This window comes from Panthera uncia, chromosome B4 (genome assembly GCF_023721935.1).
Source record: "Panthera uncia isolate 11264 chromosome B4, Puncia_PCG_1.0, whole genome shotgun sequence".
Classification (NCBI taxonomy): Eukaryota; Metazoa; Chordata; class Mammalia; order Carnivora; family Felidae; genus Panthera; species Panthera uncia.
Genome location: NC_064809.1, coordinates 15,439,490 through 15,462,420, shown reverse-complemented (window position 1 = coordinate 15,462,420; position 22,931 = coordinate 15,439,490). Strand labels below are relative to the sequence as shown.

Sequence of the window (22,931 nt, the reverse complement as noted above, 5' to 3'; positions counted from 1 at the left end):
TTATTGAGTTACATACCAAGTGCCAAGCCCCTTCATTGCATTATCTCTAACCCTTACATGTACAAAGATACTTACCATCCCCATTTGAGAGATGAGGCTCACAGAGATGCAGTAATTTGCTCATGGTTGCACAGCATGTCAGTGTTTGAACTAGGCATTGATTCAAGGTCCGTCTGATTCCCGACACTTACCTTCTGTTCTTCACGTGGCAGAGGTGCTGCTTTGTCATTTGTCATAAATGCATGCTTTGGTGAAAACCATTTTATTTATTTATTTTTTTTTTTTAAATTTTTTTTCAACGTTTTTTATTTATTGTTGGGACAGAGAGAGACAGAGCATGAACGGGGGAGGGGCAGAGAGAGAGGGAGACACAGAATCGGAAACAGGCTCCAGGCTCCGAGCCATCAGCCCAGAGCCTGACGCGGGGCTCGAACTCACGGACCGCGAGATCGTGACCTGGCTGAAGTCGGACGCTTAACCGACTGCGCCACCCAGGCGCCCCTGGTGAAAACCATTTTAAAGGAAGGTTAGGAAAAGGAGAACAGAACTGAGCTATTTCTAGGTCCCTTCTAGGATTTCCGTGGTGCAGCCTAAATGTTTAATGTTTATGGTAATGTGCGTTGATTAATAGATTATAACACCTCCAAGATCTAGAAAGGTATGATATATGTAACAGTTTCCACTACATGGCTTAGGTTTGCTATTAATAATTGTTTCTGCCTTTGAGATTTAAAAAAAAAACAACTTTGTTTTGAAAGGAAATCGTTCGTTAGCATTCTAGAATGGCCTATTGAAAATCAAGCCCCTTGGCACAAATTAATGAAGTGTGTGTTAGTGAATGTCTTATAAATGTAGCATGATGTTTTCTGTTTTCTCTCTTATGCTCTTGTTTCTTTTCACAGCATGCATGACAGACTATACAGAAGAATCTGGGACTTTTACTTCTCCAAACTTCCCCAATAATTACCCCAACAACTGGAAATGCATTTATAGGATCACGGTGGAAACCAGCCAACAGATTGCATTGCACTTTACAAACTTCTCCTTGGAGGAGGCCATTGGTGGAGAGTGCATAGCAGATTTTGTGGAAATCAGGTAAGCACCTTTATTTTATCACCTTTTTCCTTATTTGTTTTCATTCATAGTCTTTCCTGGAAAAGTTAAGGAAAACGCATGGAAATTCTCTGTAAAGCTCCCTGTTGTGCTCTTTCTTGCAAGATAAAAAGTTTGTCATGTGGAGCCCAACTTCACAGAAGAAAAACAGAAAATTGCCTAAGATTCAGTGGTTATGTTGAAGTGATTATTTTATGGGTAATATTTGAAAATAAACTCTAGATTTTATTTGGGCAGAGTAAACAGATGTACTACTACTCTGAAATTAGATACTTGCAATTATTGAATACCTACTTTCTTTCTTTTTTCCTTTCTTTTTTATTTTTTTAAACAGGCATTTAAAAAAATGGTTTTAATGTTTACTTATTTTTGAGAGCGGGGGAAGGGGCAGAGAGAGAGAGACAGAGAGAGACAGAGGATCCAAAGTAGATTGTATACACTAAGAGTGGAGAGCCCCATGTGGGGCTTGAACTCCCCGACTGTGGATGTGACCTGAGCCAAAGTCAGACCCCTCACTGACTGAGCTACCAAGGTGTCCCGGAATACCTACTTTCTTCATGGAAAATCAATTTAGAATTTTAGGCTGTTTTTTGTCCATTTGGTATAATTATATCCAAAAAAATGATGATAAGATAAGAACCGTAACGTTTTCACCAAGTTTTTTGTGTTCAAATAATAAAAGTCTAGGCTTGTGAATTTCAGTGTGAGAACTTTTTTCTTTAATGCTATGGTATTTGGAGAGAATGAATTTAAAAAGTTATATTTGCAGTAAAGGTAAGTTGACCTGTATATTGCCACCTATGCAGATCATTTTACATAGAAATAAATTAGGCTTTGTACACACACAATTTGGTGTGTATTTATTTCAGATTTTTATTTGACCTTTCAAAAGCTTAGAGTATTATACTTTTATAATAAACTTTATTCTATAATGTGAGGTATGGTACTAAAATAAATCAGAGTTGTATCATATCATGGCAAAATAACGTAATTTTCTTGATTTACAATAACTAATCATTAGATTTGAATGTTGAGTGAGTCCTTTTTTTTTTATGCTTGAAAAAGCTACAGATTACAAAGTAGATTTAAGACCCTAAAAGTCCTTGGGGAAGAATTATTTTCAAAATGTTGCTAAATATGTAAAATACAACATTAAATTTGAAAAAATTCAAGTTAGAAGACAAACATTTAAGTTTTCTCTGTAAAATGAAGCAACATTTGTTTATACTGTTAATAATTATGGTCTGTTTATCCCATGTTCTCTGACACATTTACCAGATGCTTCATTTGAGAGAGAGCAGATTAAACTCTTCCTCTCAGCTTGAAATTGGTTATATAAAATGTTGTGCAAACCATAAATGATGTTCTTTATTAAGCTACTCAAATGTTTTTAATCAGGTGAAAAATTGAAAACTTGAAATTGTGATTTAGAGTATTTTTAAGAAAAGTGGACCGACCTAAACTGATCTGTTTGCAGTCTCAAAGTTCAAATAATATTAAATGTTTATACAGTAATATTATCAGTGACGAGTAAATGACTGCATCTGTGTCTTGCCCCAGAGATGGAGGCAGTGAAAGTTCACCACCCCTGGGAAAATACTGTGGCTCAGATCCACCTCCAAGAATCATCTCTCATAGTAACAAACTATGGTTAAAATTTAAGAGTGACTTCTTTGGCTCAGCATCTGGATTCTCAGCTTACTGGGATGGATCATTAACAGGTAAATGGCAAAGAGCTATCTTTTATTGGAGAGTCCGGTCTGACTGGTTTCTTGATTCTTAGACTGCCATGCTCTTATCCATTTTTTTTCTAGCTATATTTTATCATTCCTGTTTATACTAAACTTAAACACTGAAAATATTCCTGAATAACAGCGCTGTTTGGGTTTTGATTTTGAGGACAAAGTAAGGGGAAATATCCTTGTTTCGTGGTATATTACCTCAAGCTGGTGGTCTTGGTTAAGAGAAGGAAAGGACATTGACAGGGGCTAGCTACTCTTTGGTGATACAGTCTTGTTTTGCCACCTGGTTAAAAGGAGAGTAACAGTAGCCCCAGTTGGATATAGACAAGAAGATTCCATTTTACCATAAAGAAAAAGAAATGTGTCAGCTGGTCTCTTTCTCCCGTAGGTTGTGGGGGTAATCTCACCACCCCCACTGGCATGTTCATATCTCCCAACTACCCGATGCCCTACTACCACAGCTCCGAATGCTATTGGTGGTTGAAATCCAGCCACGGCAGCCCATTTGAACTGGAATTTGAAGACTTTCACTTGGAGTACCACCCAAACTGCACTTTAGATTATCTGGCCGTATGTATAAAGTTCAGTTGTTTCCTTCACTGCTCCCATCTTACCCACACACATAAATGCATTTATTTTTATCTTTGAAATTCGGGAAAGGAGAACATTTAAAATATCCACATAAAAAACTTAAAAGAAGAAAGAAAAAGAAAATTTGATGAAAATGACAGCCCTCTGAATATGGCATGTATCACTGAATAGCTTGTAAGTATTTAAAATATATTGAATATGAACTGTTAAGAGATGGTTAAAATCTCCCCAGAGGGGTTATGAGCTCTATCATGATTATTACCTATGTAATTTATATATATGCACTGAAAATTAGCAATGTAGAGGACTATACTGGTAATTGGAGAAGGTACTTGACGTCATCAAGGTGGGACTTTTTACAGTAGCAGCAACTGACCCTTGTCCATTAAAAAATAAAAATCTGAGGGGCGCCTGGGTGGCGCAGTCGGTTAAGCGTCCGACTTCAGCCAGGTCACGATCTCGCGGTCCGTGAGTTCGAGCCCCGCATCAGGCTCTGGGCTGATGGCTCGGAGCCTGGAGCCTGTTTCCGATTCTGTGTCTCCCTCTCTCTCTGCCCCTCCCCCGTTCATGCTCTGTCTCTCTCTGTCCCAAAAATAAATAAAAAAGGTTGAAAAAAAAAATTAAAAAAAAAAATCTGAATAAAAAAATGCATTAGAATGTCACAAATTGTGAACTATGAAATAAAAAAGCAAGGAGAACTACTGATAACAGCTATGGTCTCAAAAATAGGTGTTAGTCTTTCAATTTTAATTCCAGATTTCAGCCTGGGTTCCCATCCTTCCCTCCATACACAGCCCTGGCTAATGGCTCAAGTTCATGGTCCAAGTTTATAGACATTTAAATAGAATTTTTAAAGAAAAAGGTTAGAGTGGGAGAGAGCCAAAGCATAAGAGACTCTTAAAAACTGAGAACAAACTGAGGGCTGATGGGGGGTGGGAGGGAGGGGGGGGTGGGTGATGGGTATTGAGGAGGGCACCTTTTGGGATGAGCACTGGGTGTTGTATGCAAACCAATTTGACAATAAATTTCATCTATTGAAAAAAATAGAAAAAAAAGATATTGTGATTCAGGGCTATTCTTGTGTTCTGTCATGTATTTCTTGTATTTTTATGTATTTCTTCCCCACTTTTTAAGAGGTAGAGTCTTTTAGATGATGTTTATAGCCACGGTCATCTGACATTTAAAATGTTTCATTAAAGGTATATGATGGCTCAAGTACCAGTTCTCATTTGCTCAGTCAGCTTTGTGGGGATGAAACACCGCCTCTCATCCGTTCTAGTGGAGACAGCATGTTTTTAAAACTCAGAACAGATGAAGGTCAACAAGGAGGTGGCTTCCTGGCCAAATACCGGCAGAGTAAGTATGTAGACTGGCTGCCTAGTGCCCGTAGTGGGTCTTCAATTTCCTGATAATGAAACAGACTGAAATAAGTGTAACCCATTGGATTGAGCAATTGAAATAAATCTTTGCTCCTTATGAGAAAGATTTAATTCTATTTGAGAGAAAAATGCTTAGCATTAAATTTAATGCCATAAACCAAAGCATGTGGTAAGCTCTAGAAAATAGAGTATTTAATATGCCGGGAGAGTTGCCATTCAGTTAAAGATCAGTGTAACAGGTTAACGGCTAATGGGTTTTCATTTGTATCAAACATTACAGTCTTCTAATTAGACATTCCACTGCACATAGCATCTCCCACACTTTTGGGGTTTTTTTTGTGTTTTTTTGTTTGTTTGTTTGTTTTTGGTTTTTCTTTTGGTCTTGTACATCAAAAGTTACCTTAATTTTTATTAAGGGAAACTACAGTTCTTGTAATCATATGGAGAATAAGCACATTTTTTCCCGTGGAAAAATCCGGTCATTGTAGAGATGCCATTTTAAAATCTACTTTCCTGTGAGGCAACATGGTAGAATTAAAGGAATATTGCACAAAGAATCGAGGACCCCAGGGGTTTGTCCCTGGCTCCTGACCCCTGAGAAGGTCACTTTTCCATGGGGTTCTATGATTTCTTCTCTTAAAAAAGGAGATTAAATAAGGCCATTATGAAATCTCCCTTCTAGGTCTAGAATTTAATACATTCTAATGTTAGTTTCAAAATGGACATTTAAGAAAAGTTTCCTTGAATTGTTATTTAATAAACACTTGTGCGTTTGAAAGCACAGTACCTTGCCCCACTAAACCTAAGTGTATCCATATTTTGACACAGTTACCTAAAAATAGAATTGAAAGTCTTGAGATCTGAAGGGAACATACAATATCCCTTTGAATTAATTGAAGGCATATTAATGTTTGACCTTGACTAGGTGTGATTTTGAAAATATTCACATTCACCTACATTTGGGGTTAGGCTGAATTCTATATAGTTTTGAAAACTGAGTTTTAATGATGAAAAACTTTATTCTGCAGAAATCCATCAAGTATATGAAAAACTCTCCTAAATTTTCTCAGGGATGCATTTTTTTTGGTTGAGCATATAGTCATTTCTCTAATTTTATTATTGCTGTGCTAATTTGTTTCTTGCTTATAGTCAGATTGTTTATTAAGGATTCCTCCCTTTTATTCCCCTGATATTTTATATTCCCTCATAATTTCAGAACACTGAAGGAGTAACTCAGTGCAGGTGGGATATATGTCCTTAAAGGCAAAAATCAGAGCTAACCAGTGAGGTTTTCTGTAAAATTCACCTTTTGAAATTGGACGTTTGCAGACGGAATAATTTCTGAACACAGAGAGCAGCCATATGGCTTAGGCGAGTATATTTTCCTCTGCCCTGACTTGTAGTCACTGAGGAACACGATACCTCTGTGCTGCATAGCTGTAACTTCTCCCAGGCATCAAAACCCACAAAATTATTACTTAGAATTCCTTTGTGGACAAAAAGGTCACCTAAAGAGAAATAGCCTGAGTATTCCCTCGCTCCAGCAAAGCACTATTCTGAGGAGACACAAATGTATACTTTTCCATACCATAGTTTATCAACACTGTCCTAGTCACCTGTCAGAAAAAGTATAGTAGCAGAAATGCATCTATGAACCACCTTTTTCAGAGACCATTTTTTTCAATATAATGTTTATCCTCTCATTCTCTTTTATCACACATCATGGAGATAATATGGAAAAGGCTTAGGAAAAGGCATGTATATGCCTTGTTCAGGTCATTAATTTGGGCTGAATTTGGCACTGACTCCGGGGACCAGCCACCCCTAGAGGTACCTAGTACAGTTTTGTTGAAAACTCAGCTGAGGAAAATACCAGCTTTTGGTATTTTCAAAATGGAAGCCTTTTTTTCAGAACTTAAGATGTTCATTTCTTCTTCCAATCCTTTACATCGCCTCTATTCGTTCTGGACTTCCTGATGACTCACCAGAGGAATAAGGGAGGCTTTATTGTGAATTTCATGCTGACTTCTGAATGTTCAACAAAGCCATGTTGTTGTCCGTTTTTAGCATTCACATAGAACTTTGTGTTTTTAAACCGTTGAATTTAAAGGTCAGGATTTCTGTTCTTTCGAACGTTAAAGTTAGAAAAACAGAAGCATAGGATATTTAATACACTTTTGTAAACAAATCAGACTGCACCCTGAGTAGCGCTGAGCTATCCTGGTTTTCACCAGTTCATAGGAATTGGATGCCTCTTTATGGGAATCGATGATTTTCATGGCACGTTAAAGTTTCTGAGTTCACTTAAGTATTGTTTCTCATCTGTTCTAAATGGAGACTCACTGTAAAATGCTGTACTACGTATATAGACACAGATATATACGTTTGCATACACATTTGCATAACATACAAATATAAAATATATAAACTATATACTTTAATCTAGATCTTTTCTTAAAGGAAAATCTCACACATCTTGGGGCAATTATGAAAGACATGATAGTGGTTCTTAATAATCATGGGTGTTTTTTTTCAGCCTGTGAGAACGTGGTAATTGTGAACCGATCCTATGGCATCTTAGAGAGTATACATTATCCACATCCCTATTCTGACGATCAGCGTTGTAACTGGACCATCCAAGCGACAGCGGGCAACACGGTGAATTATACATTTTTAGCATTTGAGTTGGAAACCCACACAAACTGCTCCACAGACTACTTAGAGGTATGTATTCTGAACCTAAATAAGTTACTGCATTTTCAGATTCAGGTAGGCAAGCCAAACTATTGTGCTTCATAGAACCGAATCTCCAACCCTGCCCTACACATCTGTGATATGCCAACCACCCATGGTATTTGAACAGGTATATTTTGTGTCACTTTCACTGCATCGTATTAATACTAAGGATATTTAATCCACTAAATTATATACACAAAGGATTACCTATGTTTTTAGTTTTCAATGTAACTGCTGGACTGATTGACCTCATGTTATTTAAATAATCCCAGACATAATAGAATAACTTCTATTTTTTGTTACTTTTGTTCCCTATAAACAGGAGATCAGAAAATGTTTGGGTGCCATGGCTTTATTTAATAACGAATTTGCCCGATAACTAGAAATCATGATTTGATTCTTGTTTTATTTTTAAACTTCACTTCAGTTCATTTTTCTTTTGGTAACACAGAAATTTCTATTTGTTACAATAATGACCACCTGTGGCATTTATTCAACTCTGTATACAATGCTATTCAATGAAACTTGCTTGAAAATTAGCCAACCCAAAATATCAGGTAATCTGCTGTTTTTACAATAAGATGTTTTATTTATAAAAGATTTTTTGCTGATTTGCATATGTGGCTTTTTAGGGCTACAGATTGAAACGTTAGGGACCTACTTGTTTTACTTTATTAATGTAACTATGCATTCGTATATAAAATTTTATGGCTTATAAACTATTATATTAATTTAGAAATTATCGTTTCTGCTTTTACACTTCATAAAACAATTTGGAGCCACTGACATATTTTGACGTCAGGTTTTCATCATTAATAAAATCCCTTTTGAGCCCATCTAAAATACCATCATTATATTCATCGACATTGTGTATAATACTTTTGAATCACATATGATGTTTTCACTAACAATCTTTTCTTGAGTGACAAGTACTCACTCTGCTAACATTATGAAATTCCCCTCATTCCCTCTGTGCCACCTAGTGACTTAGTGGGTTTCTGGGTTTTTTTAAGCTTATTTATTTATTTTGAGAGAGAAAGGGAGAAAGAGGGAGAGAACACCCAAGAGGAGCAGAGAGAGTGAAAGAGAGAGAATCCCACATAGATTCTGCACAGTCAGTGCAGAGCCTGACACAAGGCTCGCACCCATAAACCGTGAGCTCTTGACCTTTTTGAAGTCTTGCTTACAAAGACTTCCAACCCTCAGCACTTGTAACTTTAAGGACATAGTCTTAGGAAAACTTCATCCTTGTAAAAGTTTCTTAACCTTCTTTTCACCAGTTCTTTAAAAAAATTAGCACTGATTGAGGCTGTTTGAGGTTAACATAACTTTTCCAAATAGCCCTTTTGTTTTTCAAAACAGATAGTTTTGAAATAGCAGCCATAGTGTTTACCCATTAGAAAGTTATATTTACTAGTATTCAAAGGAAGTATGATATAACATCAAACTTACAAACATGAACTTGACAATGGTTTTAAAGTCATCTTTCTTCATCTGGTGTTCAGATGGTCTTCACAGGCTTAATAATGGCATGGTTGTCTCGCTCCATTTACCTGGAGTGGCCATCCTTTTATTTTCTTCATGTGGTAAGATCTTGTGCATTCTGTAGAGAAAATGGAAATTTGCTCGCAAAGCCCCTTGCTCATACTTCAAACACAGCAATTTACCTTACCACATTTTTACCAGTTGTGATGGTGCCCACATGTCCTACTGGACTATGAGCTTTTTGAAGGTACGAGCCGTCTTCTACTGAATTTGTGACCCAGGCATTGATTATGGACTTGGGAGCCTATAGGAATCCAGTGAGCTCACTATAACTTGAATATCACTGCCATATATTAGCATCAGCCTGACGATAGCTATTAATTAATGAGAAAGGACTGAATTCCAAACTGAACTTTTTGTCCAATTCCTATACATTCAGCGCAGTTCTACTGCTTTGAGCACAAAGCAAAAGACAAGTCATGGTCTTGGAGAGCGCTGTGTGCATAAGCACATGTTAGGCACCGTAGCAGTGATTTGATAAAAGTACAATGGAGGAAGCTGCGGGGGGGGGGGGGGGGGGGGGGGGGGGGGGGGAAGAGGGGAAGCTTCCGACCTGGACCTTAAAGGAAGCTTTAGAAGAAAGAATGGGGAGAAAATGAGATGAAATGTTTCCAGGGACTGGACTCCACCTCTGCGGGCTTACTTGAAGATGGAAAGGTAACAGAAAGGCCCATCAGATAATTTTTGGAAGTGTTTGAAAACCGTCAACCAAAAAATACCTCTTCCAACAACCACAGAGCCACTAATTAAAGGCCCTCCATCGATGACGTGAGAGATATGCCATTTATCTTGTGCAACATTGATGGTGAAAGCAGCAAAAGTACAGAATGAGAACCAAAAGCTCAGCACAGCCTTCCAAAGAATGACAGTGTTGCCAGAGGGAGGAGATTTTTTTCCGCTTCTGTAAGCCAAGGGGCAAGGTCAGAGCTATTGCTACAATGGCTGGTCTATGATGAAAATTTTAAAAGCACAAATAACCACTTAAGAAGAGAAAAGCCACAAACACAAAATCTAGTTTCCATTAATTTCATAACTTGTAGTTAAAGGGTTTTTCAAGTAACTGAGCCAGGTCCCAGCTGAGTGACTGTTACTGCGGCCAGAATTGAGTTATTTTGAATCAATAAAGCTGAGATTATGGAAGGACTCGATTAGGTGCTGGTCGGACATTGTGCCCAACCTTGCTGAGGGGTGTGGGTTGGTAGAGAGCCCATTGGGAAGCTAAACCATCCTTTATTATTTGTCCTCTGGGCAAAACAAAATGATTCAGATTTGGAAACTAAATATTCAATGGGAGGAAGGGTCACTTGCCTAAAGGAATAAATAAGACCATACTGTCCATGCAGTTATGGGAAGTCAACCTTAAGGATTCTTTGTGCATCCCACAACTTGATTTCACTTCTTAATTTTTATGCTGAGTCTGAGTCTCTGCACAGAGGAGGAGATTTCTAATAGCTGATTGAGTATACAAATGAAAGTGATGGGTTTGGGAGACATCAGCACAGAGATGTGCAGGAAGGCCAGAGCCTGTGTTAAGTCGACAGGGAGCATGTGTTCGTGGCATGTAGAGGAAAGAGTGAAACTCTGAGGTGGTTGTGCCATGGACGCTAAGGGCAGAGAGTATAAAGAAGGTGACAGTGATCAACAAGGGGGAGAGGCTCCCCAGGGCCCAAGGGGGATCTTAGGGTTAAGAAGTGTCCCGTGGAGATCACTGTGACTCCAGGCAAAGTGGTGTTTGGGGGAAGGGGGAGCAAGAGTGGGACCACAGTACGAAGAAGCACAAAGGGCAGAGAGTGAGCGTAGACAGAGGTTTAAGTCCATGAATTCACTGAGTTCTCTCAAAGAAATGGCATTAAGTCCTAGCTTCCTTTCTCCAGTCCTCATCCTACATTTCCCTAACTCATCCTTATGAGGCAAGCTCTCACAAGACACCCTCCTCTGCATTTTGTCTTGTATGTCAGTGTCTCTTCTAATGTGGCCCCGGGTTAGATTCAACACTCCAGTGAAGCTGGCCAGGGTCAAGTATGCTGGGACTGTATTATCTGGCTCATATACTTCTGGTATTGTATGTAGGCTGAGGTTACAAGGGCTTATTGTTAGTCAAGGTATAATGTTGGACTATATTAATACCTGTATTCTCCAGGTCACTTTTATACGAACTGTAATGGCTTCAGAGCCATGCATAGGATATCATTCCTACTTAAATTATATTTGACTATTTTGCCTGCGAATTGAACTCATTATGAACCTTCTAAACCCCGCTTCTTTGGTCTGTAAATTATCCATTTGCATATAGACTTACTGGCCTCTGGCCTACTAGTTCTTCAAAAGTAGTTGATAAAAATGTCAAAAAAGATGGCGCCTGTTTCAAATACTCCAATATAACATCTTTCTTTGGTAAGATGATGTATTGTCAGACACTTCTGGGATAGCACTATTCAAACAATTTGATGATAGTAATTGCTGACCTCTCTTGAACACTTCTTATTATTTGCTAGGTAATTATTACAGCAACCCTATAATGTAAGATATATTACCCCATTTGACAGGTGAGACAGTTGAGGCAAATGTCCACAGTCAGAAACATTAGAGGTGTTGAAGTCGGGCTTTCTACCAGGCCCTGTGGCACGGCCAATGCTTTTAGTTATGACACTACACACCCTCTGTGCATACACTCACAATTTTCTGTCACCTTCAGAGATGACATGAGGAGATGTCCATGGAGACTGCAGATTTACCATAATACTGTCACAGAGAGAAGTCTATATTATTTTAGCACACTTCTTCATAGATAAGCACCGGTCATTTATTATAATCACCTTTTTTTTTTTTTTTTTTTTTTTTTTTTTTATAGTGACAAAATATTTTTAGTGTCCAATTTAGAATTTTTCCAAAAAATGCTGTCATTCTTACCCATGAGATTCTAGAATAAATCTTTTCTTCAGTTTGGAAGTTGAAACATTTTCCTTGAGACCTCTGGCCATTCTACTATTTTTCATTGTTGTGTTTTATGCTCTTGGTTGCAGATACACACTTGAACTAAACCATTAGAATTGTGAAAGGGTTGTCCTCTGAGGAAAGTAAAAAGCCTCATGACCCAGGATAAACTAAGAAGCTGGAAAAGGGCAGGAACAAAAGCAGCTTAGTGGCCTCTCCCTGCACATGTATACTCCATTTCCATCTGTCTTCCCAAAAGCTTCCTCTGCTTTTCTGCAGCCTCAGAACTTTACCTTCAATATGGCCGCCCCAGCCATGACTCCACATGACCATTTGCCTCGAGCTCTTACAACCAACTAGGCTTCCCCTTGGTGACCAGTTACCAGCACGGAGTTCTCATCTTTTTTTTTTTTTTTTTAATGTTAATTTATTTTTGAGAGAGAGAGAGAGAGAGAGAAGAGGAAGAAGAAGAAGAAGAAGAAGAAGAAGAAGAAGAAGAAGAAGCAGGGGAAGGGCTGGGAGCAAGGGAGAGAGAGAATCCCAAGCCGGTTCCATGCTATCAGTGCAGAGCCTGACATGGGGCTCAGTGAACTGTGATATCATGACCTGAGCTAAGAGTCAGATGCTTAACCAACTGGGCCATCCAGGTGCCCCGGGGTCTCATCTTTTTGAGCCTGACAGTAAAAGCATGGATCTGGCCCACTTGTGGATGCATGCCCCTCTGGGCAGTATGACGGCTCTGGCCAGGAGAAGTGAAGTCCAGTCCTCTGGCCAGTGTGGCTCATAGATTGTGTGTGGGGGCATGGTTTCTGCTGGCATGTTAAAACATTTCTTTACACTCATAAATTCAGTAAGGTTACACAATTAATTTGTGATAACTATACCTTTCTGTAGTGCAGGATATAATTCAATCAAGCCCAAAAAATTCATTTAAAGGAATTGACTGCCTTATCATGTAAATTGGATCTCATTGTCTCTTGTTCTAGTTTCAAAATTATACTAGATATGTTTGTTTTCCCTTCATCACATTATGCTCTTTTCTGAAAGTGTCGATCCATCCATATTTTGATCTTTCATTTGCCCTAATCTTAGCTTTAGAAAGTAGACATTTTTTCTAACTGTGCAGTTTCCCAAAGTTGAGCCAATTTGTGTGCTCATAAAATGGTCAGAAAGCTATATAAGCTCCATTGTTCCTTCTTAATTGATTTCTTCAGAGGTTTCCCTTTTTATTGCCCCAAAAGTTATTCCTGACTTTGTGGGCAGAATTTAATTTTATGAGAATTTGTCATCTGTGTTGAATTTTCTTTCTTTTCTCTATTGCTTCTCTTTTTTCTTTAATTTTGAATTGTTTTGGTCCATGAGCTCATATCTCCTTTTGAAGTTGGACTCCCTAAAACCTTAGGCCCATGGCTGGTATAGTCAGTATCACAGTCTCCAGGGACATGGATCAGTGTCTCCTAGTGTTTTGTTCTACATTAACAACCACTTTTCTGCTGTCCAGAATTAATCCAGAGTAGCATTTCTCTTCACTGTTTACTTTTTGAGAGAGGAGAGCATTTAAAGAATTCATCAAATTCCATGCTTTTTCCAGTTTTGACATCTGAGAGATGTCCAGATGGTTGAAATTATCTCCCCTTTGCCACCCCTGTGTGTCTCTTTGTGCTGCACTAGTGTCCACATATTTCCTTGGGAACAAATTGGAATCTCTACTGAGGAAGAACCCCATGTGAAGGTGAAGCCCCTGTAACTGGCTGCATTCCAGAGTCACTTGGAGATCTTGTTAGAAAAACATATACCTAGACCTCACCCCAGACCTACTTAACCAAAGTCTCCGGGAGTCTCACTAGAGACGGCACCACCGCCCCCACCCCACCCCACCCCACCCCCACCCCCCCACCCTCAGAGCTCTTGGGCCAGCACTTGAAATCACTGTCTGCAGCCCACTTTGACTCTGACAGCACATTTTACCCTCACTTCAAAGCTCTCTTCGGGGAGTTATAAATATTTTTAATAGGTATCTTCTTAATGTGTCCCTTCAAGTGCTATCATTGAATGTTTCTCTTTCAATAGGTCTTACTTGTCCATTCCTATAAGATGAATCACATCTTTTTCTCACCAAGACGCAGTGATACCATCATTATATTTATCTCATCATATAAAGACATCAGCTTTACTTTGCAATTTTTGTGTTCTGATTCGAAACTTTTCTCCCCCACCCGTGTTTATTTGGCACCTTTGCCGCTATTATCTTCCAGCTCATTTCTTTTTTTTTTTTTTTTTTTTCTCCAGCTCATTTCTGTATACCTTTCCGGTCCTTCCCCTTCTCAAATCCTCTTGATTATGTCAGTGACTTCTGTCCAACGCATTTCCCAGTCTTCATAAGATTGATGTTATCTCTTGGCAAATCCTCTCTCTGATGTCATCTTGTCCACCAGACGTTTATATTATTGTTAATTACACTCCCGTGTCCTCTTCCAATTACAAAATCATGCATTTCAAGTGAAAGAATGGACCCAAACCGAGTCTTCAAGTCCTACACTTGTGTTTTCTAAGTCTGCGGCCTGAGCTACGCAATTTTCCATACCGCAACTGTGAAACACCAGGCCCGGGTGATATTGCGATTAGTTAAGATAACACGAGCTGTTGTTATACGTTCTCAGATGCTTTGTGTACTACAAGTTTATTTCTCAGTCGTGTTAGAGAGCATGCCTTCCTTGCCTTCCACATGGTGATTCAGGAACCCAGACAAAAGGGAAGTCTATTTGGGGAAGCCCTCATATCTCTCTCTGCCGCAAATGTCGATAGATGTTTTACAAATACCAGTTTGAGAAATGCTGAATTAAACACAGTCAAATAGGGGTTGTTGTTTTGTTCCGCATTTGCTGCGGTATGTCCTCAAGCCATACCACCCTAAATATGCATTATTCATTCCCATATCCATTCATCTGGTCATTCAAATACATTTCAGACACATAGACTATGTCCCTTCCTTGTCTTCCCCGAGGAATAATAACTTACCAAGTTCAAAGAGAAGTTGTGTTGGAGGAACTGTCAGAGCTAACGCAGCTGCGAGTTCGAGTGGCAAAGGTAGAGTTTAATCCGTCACGTGCTCCTACAGTGGGATCCAGCACGAACCGCACTCCCTTCGCTTTGTAGGGAGGCGACTGGACGTTTTAAAGGGAGAATGAGGGAGTTGGGAGGGGGCAGCAGCCCGAACACTCAGGGAAGTGAGAAATGACAAAAGGTTAGTCCGTGTCAGTGTGGCCAGGCCAGCTGCAGCATGCTGTTGGCTGCAGCCATGGGAATTAGGATTCTGCCCTCCCACATGGACTGGGAGCCAGGGTCCCATCCTTCCTGAAGATTACATTTCAAAGGCATGGCTCTCAGATCCTTGAGAAAGTACTCCTGAATCCTAGGAGGCACACATACATCTCAAAGGGACAGAGGAAGGATTCACACCTATAAGCCCTTTTTAGTAAGTGTTCTATGAAAGGGTGGTCAGGGGCCCAGCCTCAGGTGTTGGCTGGAACAAACCGTCAGTTCTTCTGGTTGCCTTGAGCTTTTCTCAGGCAGGCACTTTAAGCGGGGCAGGGGTCATCCTGGGGATGTGACCTTGAGCTGTTAGAAACCATGTTAGTGTTTAAGTCTTTTAATATGGGGGGCGTGAGTGGATGAAAGCACGTGTGCCCAGAGTCCTCATTTTTTGTAGGCCAAGGTTGAGGCTTAGTCAGGAAGAAGGTTCAGAGAGGCCTGGCTAGAGTCGAGCCCAGGAGAAAATCCTTGTCAGAACTGAAGGAAGTCCAGTGTGGCTGAGGCTGAGTGTGGGGCTTCTGGGTGGACGGGACCCTGTGAGCCAGCGAGCGAGTGAGCGTAGCCCAGCACTGAGGGGGCATGAGGAGTTTCAGGGACCTCCCCTGGAGCAGCAAGAGGTCTTTCAGGAGTGTGAGCCTGAAACGGCCTGCTCAGATTGGCGCCTTTAAAGACTCTGGCTTTAAGGGAAAATGGAAGGGAGGTGAAAGTAACTGTGGAGATCCAGTGAGGGGGTGGCTGCAGCCCAGGCAAGAGAGAGAGGGCACCAGTTCCTTGCAAGCTGAGAAGGGAGAATGTAATAGAAGGATTTGAGAGCACCGAGGAGGTAAAATCAGCAGAAGTGGACCAATGATTGGATGGGACTGGGGCTGGTCCAGGCGAAGACAAGGCTGAGATATAATTAATGGTTCATCTCTTAAGACACTTGAGTTTCCTCTTGCTTTCTGTCTGCAGCTGGCGTCACTGATGCATTTGGCACTTCTCACAAAGGATAAATGATACAGCCAACATTTTAGTCCGCTTACTTCACTCGAAGCTCTGTTAAATATAACAAAGAATATGTTGATTCCATTGACTAAAGGAGTTTTGCATGTGATCATTATAATTTAGAAATTACTATTATTTCTTTAATGTTTATTTGTTTTTGAGGGGGGGGGGAGGGACAGAGAGAGAGGAAGACACAGAATCCAAAGCAGGCTCCAGTCTCTGAGCTGTCAACACAGAGCCCGATGCAGGGCTCGAACCCACAAAACATGAGATCAAGACCTCAGCTGAAGCTGATCGCTTAACCGACTGAGCCACTCAGGTGTCCCTAGAAATTATTTTTAGTTTTCTCTATTATTACAGAGAATAAGGACTTTATTGTATCCTTGAATTTGACAATTCTTGTTTTAAAATATAATTACCCATGAAGAAAACATAAAGAAATTATTCTTGAGGACTTTAATTACTAAACTTCTACATGGCTCAGTTTCCAGAACTCTAAAATGCAGAGAACAGTATACCTACATTATAGAGCTGCTAGGAATTTTAAATTTAGGAAACATACATGAAGGGTTTAGAATAATACTCCACTAATAAATATTACTTATTAAATGCTACTAAGTATTATTTATTATTATTTCAACATAAACATGATTTTGTGGATTAACTTTTGCTATCTAAAATATTTTGCAGTCCGTGCAAAGCTATGATTTCCAAAACAGCCTTCCCAATTGTGATGAGGATAGATTGGTCCCATATATTGAAAGCAGGGCTTCTGTCTCCTGGCCTCTCAGCTTTTCTACAAAAGCCATGGGAATTCTATATCTGAATCTAAGAAGTATGGTAGTCAGTATCCCACTTGCCAACGGGAGAAAAGCATTTGATATTTTATGTCTTAGTAACAACGGGTCTGAGCCGACTTTCATCATCATGGCACCTCCTTAAACACTTCCTGGGCAGATGAGTCACGCTTCCTCTAACTGTCTGTCAGAGGAAGTTTGCTTCTGGGACACCTTGCATTTGGCTTAGAATTCAGAGATAAGCTCTTTTAATTCTGAGGACAACTGCCATCCCAAAACACTCATAAAAACTGACAACAATATACCAAACAATTCAATTTATGTCTCTGTACTATATATGAATCTTGCATTGTACCAATCATGATCTGGGTGCAAAAGTTTAGAATGCAGTGTATTCATTGATTATTAAGCCACATACTTCATATTATCATTAAGAGTAACAAGATGCATTTTACAAGAAATTTAAGATTCTGGTGTTGTCCAAGCAAAGGGTGATTTTTTTTTTAAATCATGAAAAATTAAAAGGAGAGCTATTTGTCTCAGTGTAATCAAAATCCCTTTCCTCAGAAGGAAATGCTGATCTTTCCTGGCCATCCCTCACAGTGAAGAATTTTCATGTGATTGCATGAATTTGCTGCAGTTAATGAGGCAGACCCACCAGCCCTCAAAAGATTGCCTTTGCTCTTGTATTCCAAAGAAACTCTGTGTGTTTCCCCTCTCAGTATTCTCTCAAATGTGAAAGACAGAATGAGGATGATTAATAATCAGACCTACAGATAACTTCCACTCTACCCTGAAGACAGGAAGAAGTACATCAGAGGCTTAAAAATTGAAAATGCCCTATCCGCACTTCCTTCCCTCGGGGACCTCACCTAGCTCTCTCCTCAGACCATCAGCAAGTGCATGGAAGTTCCTTTCTACCATCTAAGGGGCACGTGGCTTGAATGAGAACCCATAGCTCAGAATGCTAAATTTTAAAATTAGGGATTATCGTTGTGGATTTTCATTAATTAGCTTGATTGTCCACTTTGTAAAATAAGGAAGAGGGGCACCTGGGTGGCTCAGTCAGTTAAGTGTCCAACTTTGGCTCAGGTCATGATCTTGCACTTTGTGGGTTTGAACCCCGTGTTGGGCCCCGTACTGACAGCTTGGAGCCTGGAGCCTGCTTCGGATTCTGTGTCTCCCTCTCTCTCTCTCTGCTTCACCCCTGCTCATGCTCTCTCTCTCTCTCTCTCTCTCTCTCTCTCTCAAAAATAAATAAACATTAAAAAAATAAATAAAATAGGAAAGATTTCCAACTGCAACATTTCAGAATTAAAAAAATAAATGCCATGTTTACCCTTCGGTCCTTATATTTACTCTTTATTTAACAGGCTTTTCCCCTCTTCTTCCCTGAACTGGGAAAAGTCTGCCTGGCAGCACTCTAGATCCTTCCAGCTCAAGGTTCAATGACTTCATGTTGTTCTGTGAAGCAGATTTCTCCCTGTTTCTGAGTCCATCTCTAGCAGATGGTGAGGCTTTTAGGAGGCAGAGTAATTTTTTTAAGAAAAGTTCAGTGTTTCGCTGTAGTGATGCAGTTGGCAGAGGGAACTCCTCGGTTCATGGAATTAAATGTTCATGTACACGCAGGAGAGTAGGCTTGGCTCTCAGTGCATCTCAGTTACCACCAGGGAGGGAATTAGGCATTTACTACTCCATCAGCGACTCTCAGAACTTACGTTTGTAAGAAGTCTTTAGTCCCTGAACAGCGGAAGGAATTCTTTTTAAATAAAGAATTAGTCTAATTAATCATAAAAACCTAGTTACGATTTAAAAAAAGGAAACATTAGGGGCAAAATATGGTTTTAAATTAATGCTGAAGGAGATTACCTTATATAATAACATTTTAATGGGCTAATTTTCATGTATAAACTTGAGATCCGTATAAAAGACTACAGAAATAGAGAGTATAATATTTTTAGTAGACCAGCTGGGTGTCTGCGAACCTAAGAGGGTATGGAATTCTGAGAGTGGAAAAACATTACCAATGCATATCTATGTCAATGCAATGCTATGTCAATAGGTCCCCAAAGATAATCCTTGAAAAAATAAACTTATCTGATGACACAGGAATACATAGTCATTGCAGGAAGTTTGGAAAATATAGAGAAAGTTAGATAAAATAAAAATGATCTCAATAATAACATCATTCCTAATAATTTTTGGTGGTATTTATTTCCTGTAGTTGCTCCTTATATACTTTATTTTAATATGCAAAGGGGATCTTCTGGACACAACTATCCTATAATGACTTTTTCCCAGATCACACTAGCTTGTGAATGTTTTTCCGTGTTGTTCACTATGCCACATCATTTATGACATTGCACATCCCATCATCACGATACGGCCACCTATTCTTGTGGAACATTTAGAACTTTTTCAAATTTCCACTATTATGAGCAATGCTGAGATAAACATTCTTGTAGTTCAATCCGTGCACATATACATGTGTAGACAATGACTTGAAAAGTCAAACAAACAAACAAACAAACAAAAGGCAAAAAAGAAAAAAACAAATCAGCCTTTGTGGCTCCTAAAACGAGCAATGTATAGAAAGCAGAAACAGAAGTGTCAGTGCGCTATGAAGAGTGAACAGCGGCTAGCTGTCACATGGGAAGGAGACGATCTCATCTGGGCGTGAGACCGACATCTAATTCAGAGTGACACAGAATAACTCAGAACGTGGTCTTCGATGGGTTTCTTGCTGTCATGCAAAGCCCAGAATTCTGAGTAATTGTTTAATTTTAGATGGGTATTTCATATTTCCTGCCCCACCCTGTCAGCACATGGCAGCATGGCTTTTCCTGTGCTGCAGGGAAGACGCGTGCCTGTATATCAGACACTGTGCATGGCCACGTGTCTGGTGGAGACGCTGCCTCCCGGGGCCATCGCGGAGCCATCTACAATCTACCAGGCTCTGCTTCTTAGTTTTCATCTTTAACATTTGCCTAATTTACCCTCCACAATCTGATTACGTTTTTACCCCTGCCTTAGCCTTTTCTCATCCACTAGGGGAACTTTTGCCCAACTCCACAAATCTTGTTTGGAAGCTTTTACTGTGGTTCCAGGAATATTATGAAGCCCGTCAGATTTAAAGTAAATGTGAAAGGTTCTAGGTTTATCCGAGAGATTTATGTGTAAACGCTCTTAATAACTACTCTCATGAGGCACTTTTCATGGGTCCCTTTAGAGCTGTTTTCCGGGGGTGGGGGAAAATCTGAAGAAACGCCCCAAGAATTCACCAATTGCCACCCTTTTGGAGCACCGGTGGCTAAGCAGCTAGAGCTGCAGGCTGGCTGGACTGTCATGGGAGAGGAGGCAGTGACACGAAGAAACACGTGCAGAGACGCTTTCCCTACCGTTTGCCTCTCCCTTCCCCACCTCGCCAGCGCAGCCTTGGTAGATTTCCTAGAGCTGTCTCCACCACCATCCCATTAGGATCCACCACCTCCCTCCACCCCGGCACGCGCACCAGGCTTACGCTGTCCCCCACGGTATGGTTTGCTCTGGGCCACGCACCCCACACTTGGGAATGGCCTCAGTGTCCACACAGAAGCAGGTTGTCATAGCAACACGCTGCAAGCGATTCATGTTGGCCATCCGTCTCTTCACAAGTGATTCATTGATTCACTGCTTTCCCATCTGGTCTGCCGGGGATGATTTCTGTGAAGTGTTTTACATGAGTCAGCTCAAGTTCTCTACACCCGTCATATTTTGTCTCTCAAAACTATTTCTAGAGTGGTTTCTTTGGGGAAAAAAAAAATGCCAAGGGTTAGAATAACATTTTAAGTGCATTCCACATGCCAAGTCTCACACTCAACCTAATTACACAGTGTGTCTCATTTGCTAATTACACCAACCTGATAAATACCATTATGGTGCCAGATTTATATAGAAATTGTAGCTAGGAGAGGGTGAGGACTTTTCACAAGATTGCATTCTAAGGAAAGTTTAGAGCTGGACTGGACTGTGTACCCACAGGCTGATCACGATTAATATCTCTAGTCTGCTCTTACAATAAAATTACTTCCTGGCTTGCGTTTGAATACAATCTGTTGGTGACACTGGCTTCACAAAGCTAATCTAAAAATTCATTGAGTATAGGTCTCAGAAAGTTTAACTGTGTTCTTTCTATAAGCATTAGGTGATTCTCTACTGCACCTAAAATTCTCCCTCATGGCAGGTGGGATATTTCAATACATGTTAAACTCTAAAGGATAACCTTATTTTTGTTTTTAAAGATTTGTAGTAGAAGGGGAACCAAAATTTTTTCCTGAAGTTTCTCCATATTTTAGTAATATCTTCCCAAGAGCCCCTTGATTTAATTTCTCTATTTGGTCTATATTTAATTCTTAAAATTAATGATCCACTCTAAGCAAGTTTTATTCCAGAAAAATGTCAAGGAAATAAGAAAAAGTATGAATTAGAAAAAGTATGAATTAGATGCCAATCTAAAATGGAAAGAACTGAATTCTAGTTATTACTCCCCGTAATGCTAAAGTGAGTTTAGAAAGGTAGTATATCCATACATCCCATGCTTATAAATATATGAAGTAATTATACTTTTTTTCATCAAAGTCACAAATATTCAAAATCATAAAAGAAATTTAGCAGCAAAGAAGTACTTCAAAAGCACATTTCTGTTCTGAGAGTTCTTGGCAATTCATAAAGTTGATTCCCATTGAGAGAACAGGTTGAGGTTCACGTTAGCTGATACTGGGTTCCTCCGGACTCGAGTTCCAGTGTTGCTACAAAATCCTTACTCTTACAAAAATTCAACTCTCTCTGTCAGTGAGGCATCCTCAGTTTTATATCTTCTACCTTGCATGCATGGTTCTTAATTAGAAGGAGTCCACGGATCATTTCATATTGCACCTGGAGTCTGAAGTCCCTAATGGTCTAAGAAACTAGGCATGTGCCAAATTATCAAACCCATGCAAAGGAAGTTGATAGAAATTGGTAAATGTGGCTTAGGCAAGAGATTTCCTTCCTCTCTGCGTGTCCACTTGAGGGTGGAGCGGGGGTGCAGAGACCTACACCACATAAATCCTAAACGAACAGGCTCCTTAAGAGAATAATTGAAAGGATTCTACACAGGAGGTTGTAATATATACACATATTTACATTTGAAGATACGTTGAACCGCCAACCTGAAAATGGAAGCAGCATTGCAGATATTTAAAAAAAACAAACAAGAAACACCCCTCTCCACACGGTTATAGAACTTAGATCTGCATATTTCAAGTGAGAATCTCCATCTTTCCTTTCTTAATTTCTACTCGTTTCCTTCTGTGGACTTAATTCCAAGCTTAGATATTGTGGATCTTTAGGCTTTCTAAACACAGGGGAAATCATACCCTTCGCGGGACCAAGCCAGAATGCTCGCCAGTAGTGGCAATGAGTCACAGCTGGAATGTCCTGTGGTTAGCCTTCTGCTCTGAAAACAGAATCGGGAGCAGCAGGCACCTACTGGTTTCCATGGCAACCAGTATTTGTGTACTTTGAACAATGACTGTTCCTTTTTGTGTGGTAAATTTACGCGGGAATGAATTGTTGAGGTGACGTTAGCCATCTGTGTGAATATAAACAAAAAACCCCCCGATTTAATTAAGTGTAAACTTCAGAAGGACATAGGGTTGGGGGTTGGGGTGCTTTTGTATAGCGGTATTGTTCTCCACTAATTAATTCATTTGTTTATTTGACATATTTAAGCATTTTCATCAATGTCTATTCGATGTTTCAGTGTGCATCACTTTCTC

The 22,931-nt window shown here is 39.7% G+C and overlaps 1 protein-coding gene and 1 long non-coding RNA gene across 3 annotated transcripts in view; one reads left to right on the top strand and one right to left on the bottom strand.

Annotated features, from left to right (window-relative positions):
• CUBN (cubilin) overlaps positions 1–22,931 on the top strand; it is a 273,177-nt gene that overhangs the window by 75,797 nt on the left and 174,449 nt on the right. Inside the window, exons 23-27 of the mRNA XM_049626901.1 lie at positions 903–1,095; positions 2,674–2,834; positions 3,244–3,425; positions 4,646–4,802; positions 7,362–7,549. Coding sequence (XP_049482858.1) covers positions 903–1,095; positions 2,674–2,834; positions 3,244–3,425; positions 4,646–4,802; positions 7,362–7,549 — 881 coding nt within the window. The remainder of the gene's footprint in view (positions 1–902; positions 1,096–2,673; positions 2,835–3,243; positions 3,426–4,645; positions 4,803–7,361; positions 7,550–22,931) is intronic.
• On the bottom strand, positions 7,624–22,620 carry LOC125920013 (uncharacterized). 2 transcript variants are annotated; one of them, XR_007456910.1, is made up of 4 exons: positions 22,530–22,620; positions 20,645–20,835; positions 15,059–16,387; positions 7,624–9,164 (listed from the first exon to the last, which is right to left on the bottom strand). It is a non-coding gene; the product is annotated as an uncharacterized LOC125920013 (long non-coding RNA). The 2 variants fall into 2 exon arrangements; XR_007456909.1 differs by lacking the exon at positions 7,624–9,164 and having other exon boundaries at positions 16,124–16,387; positions 20,692–20,835.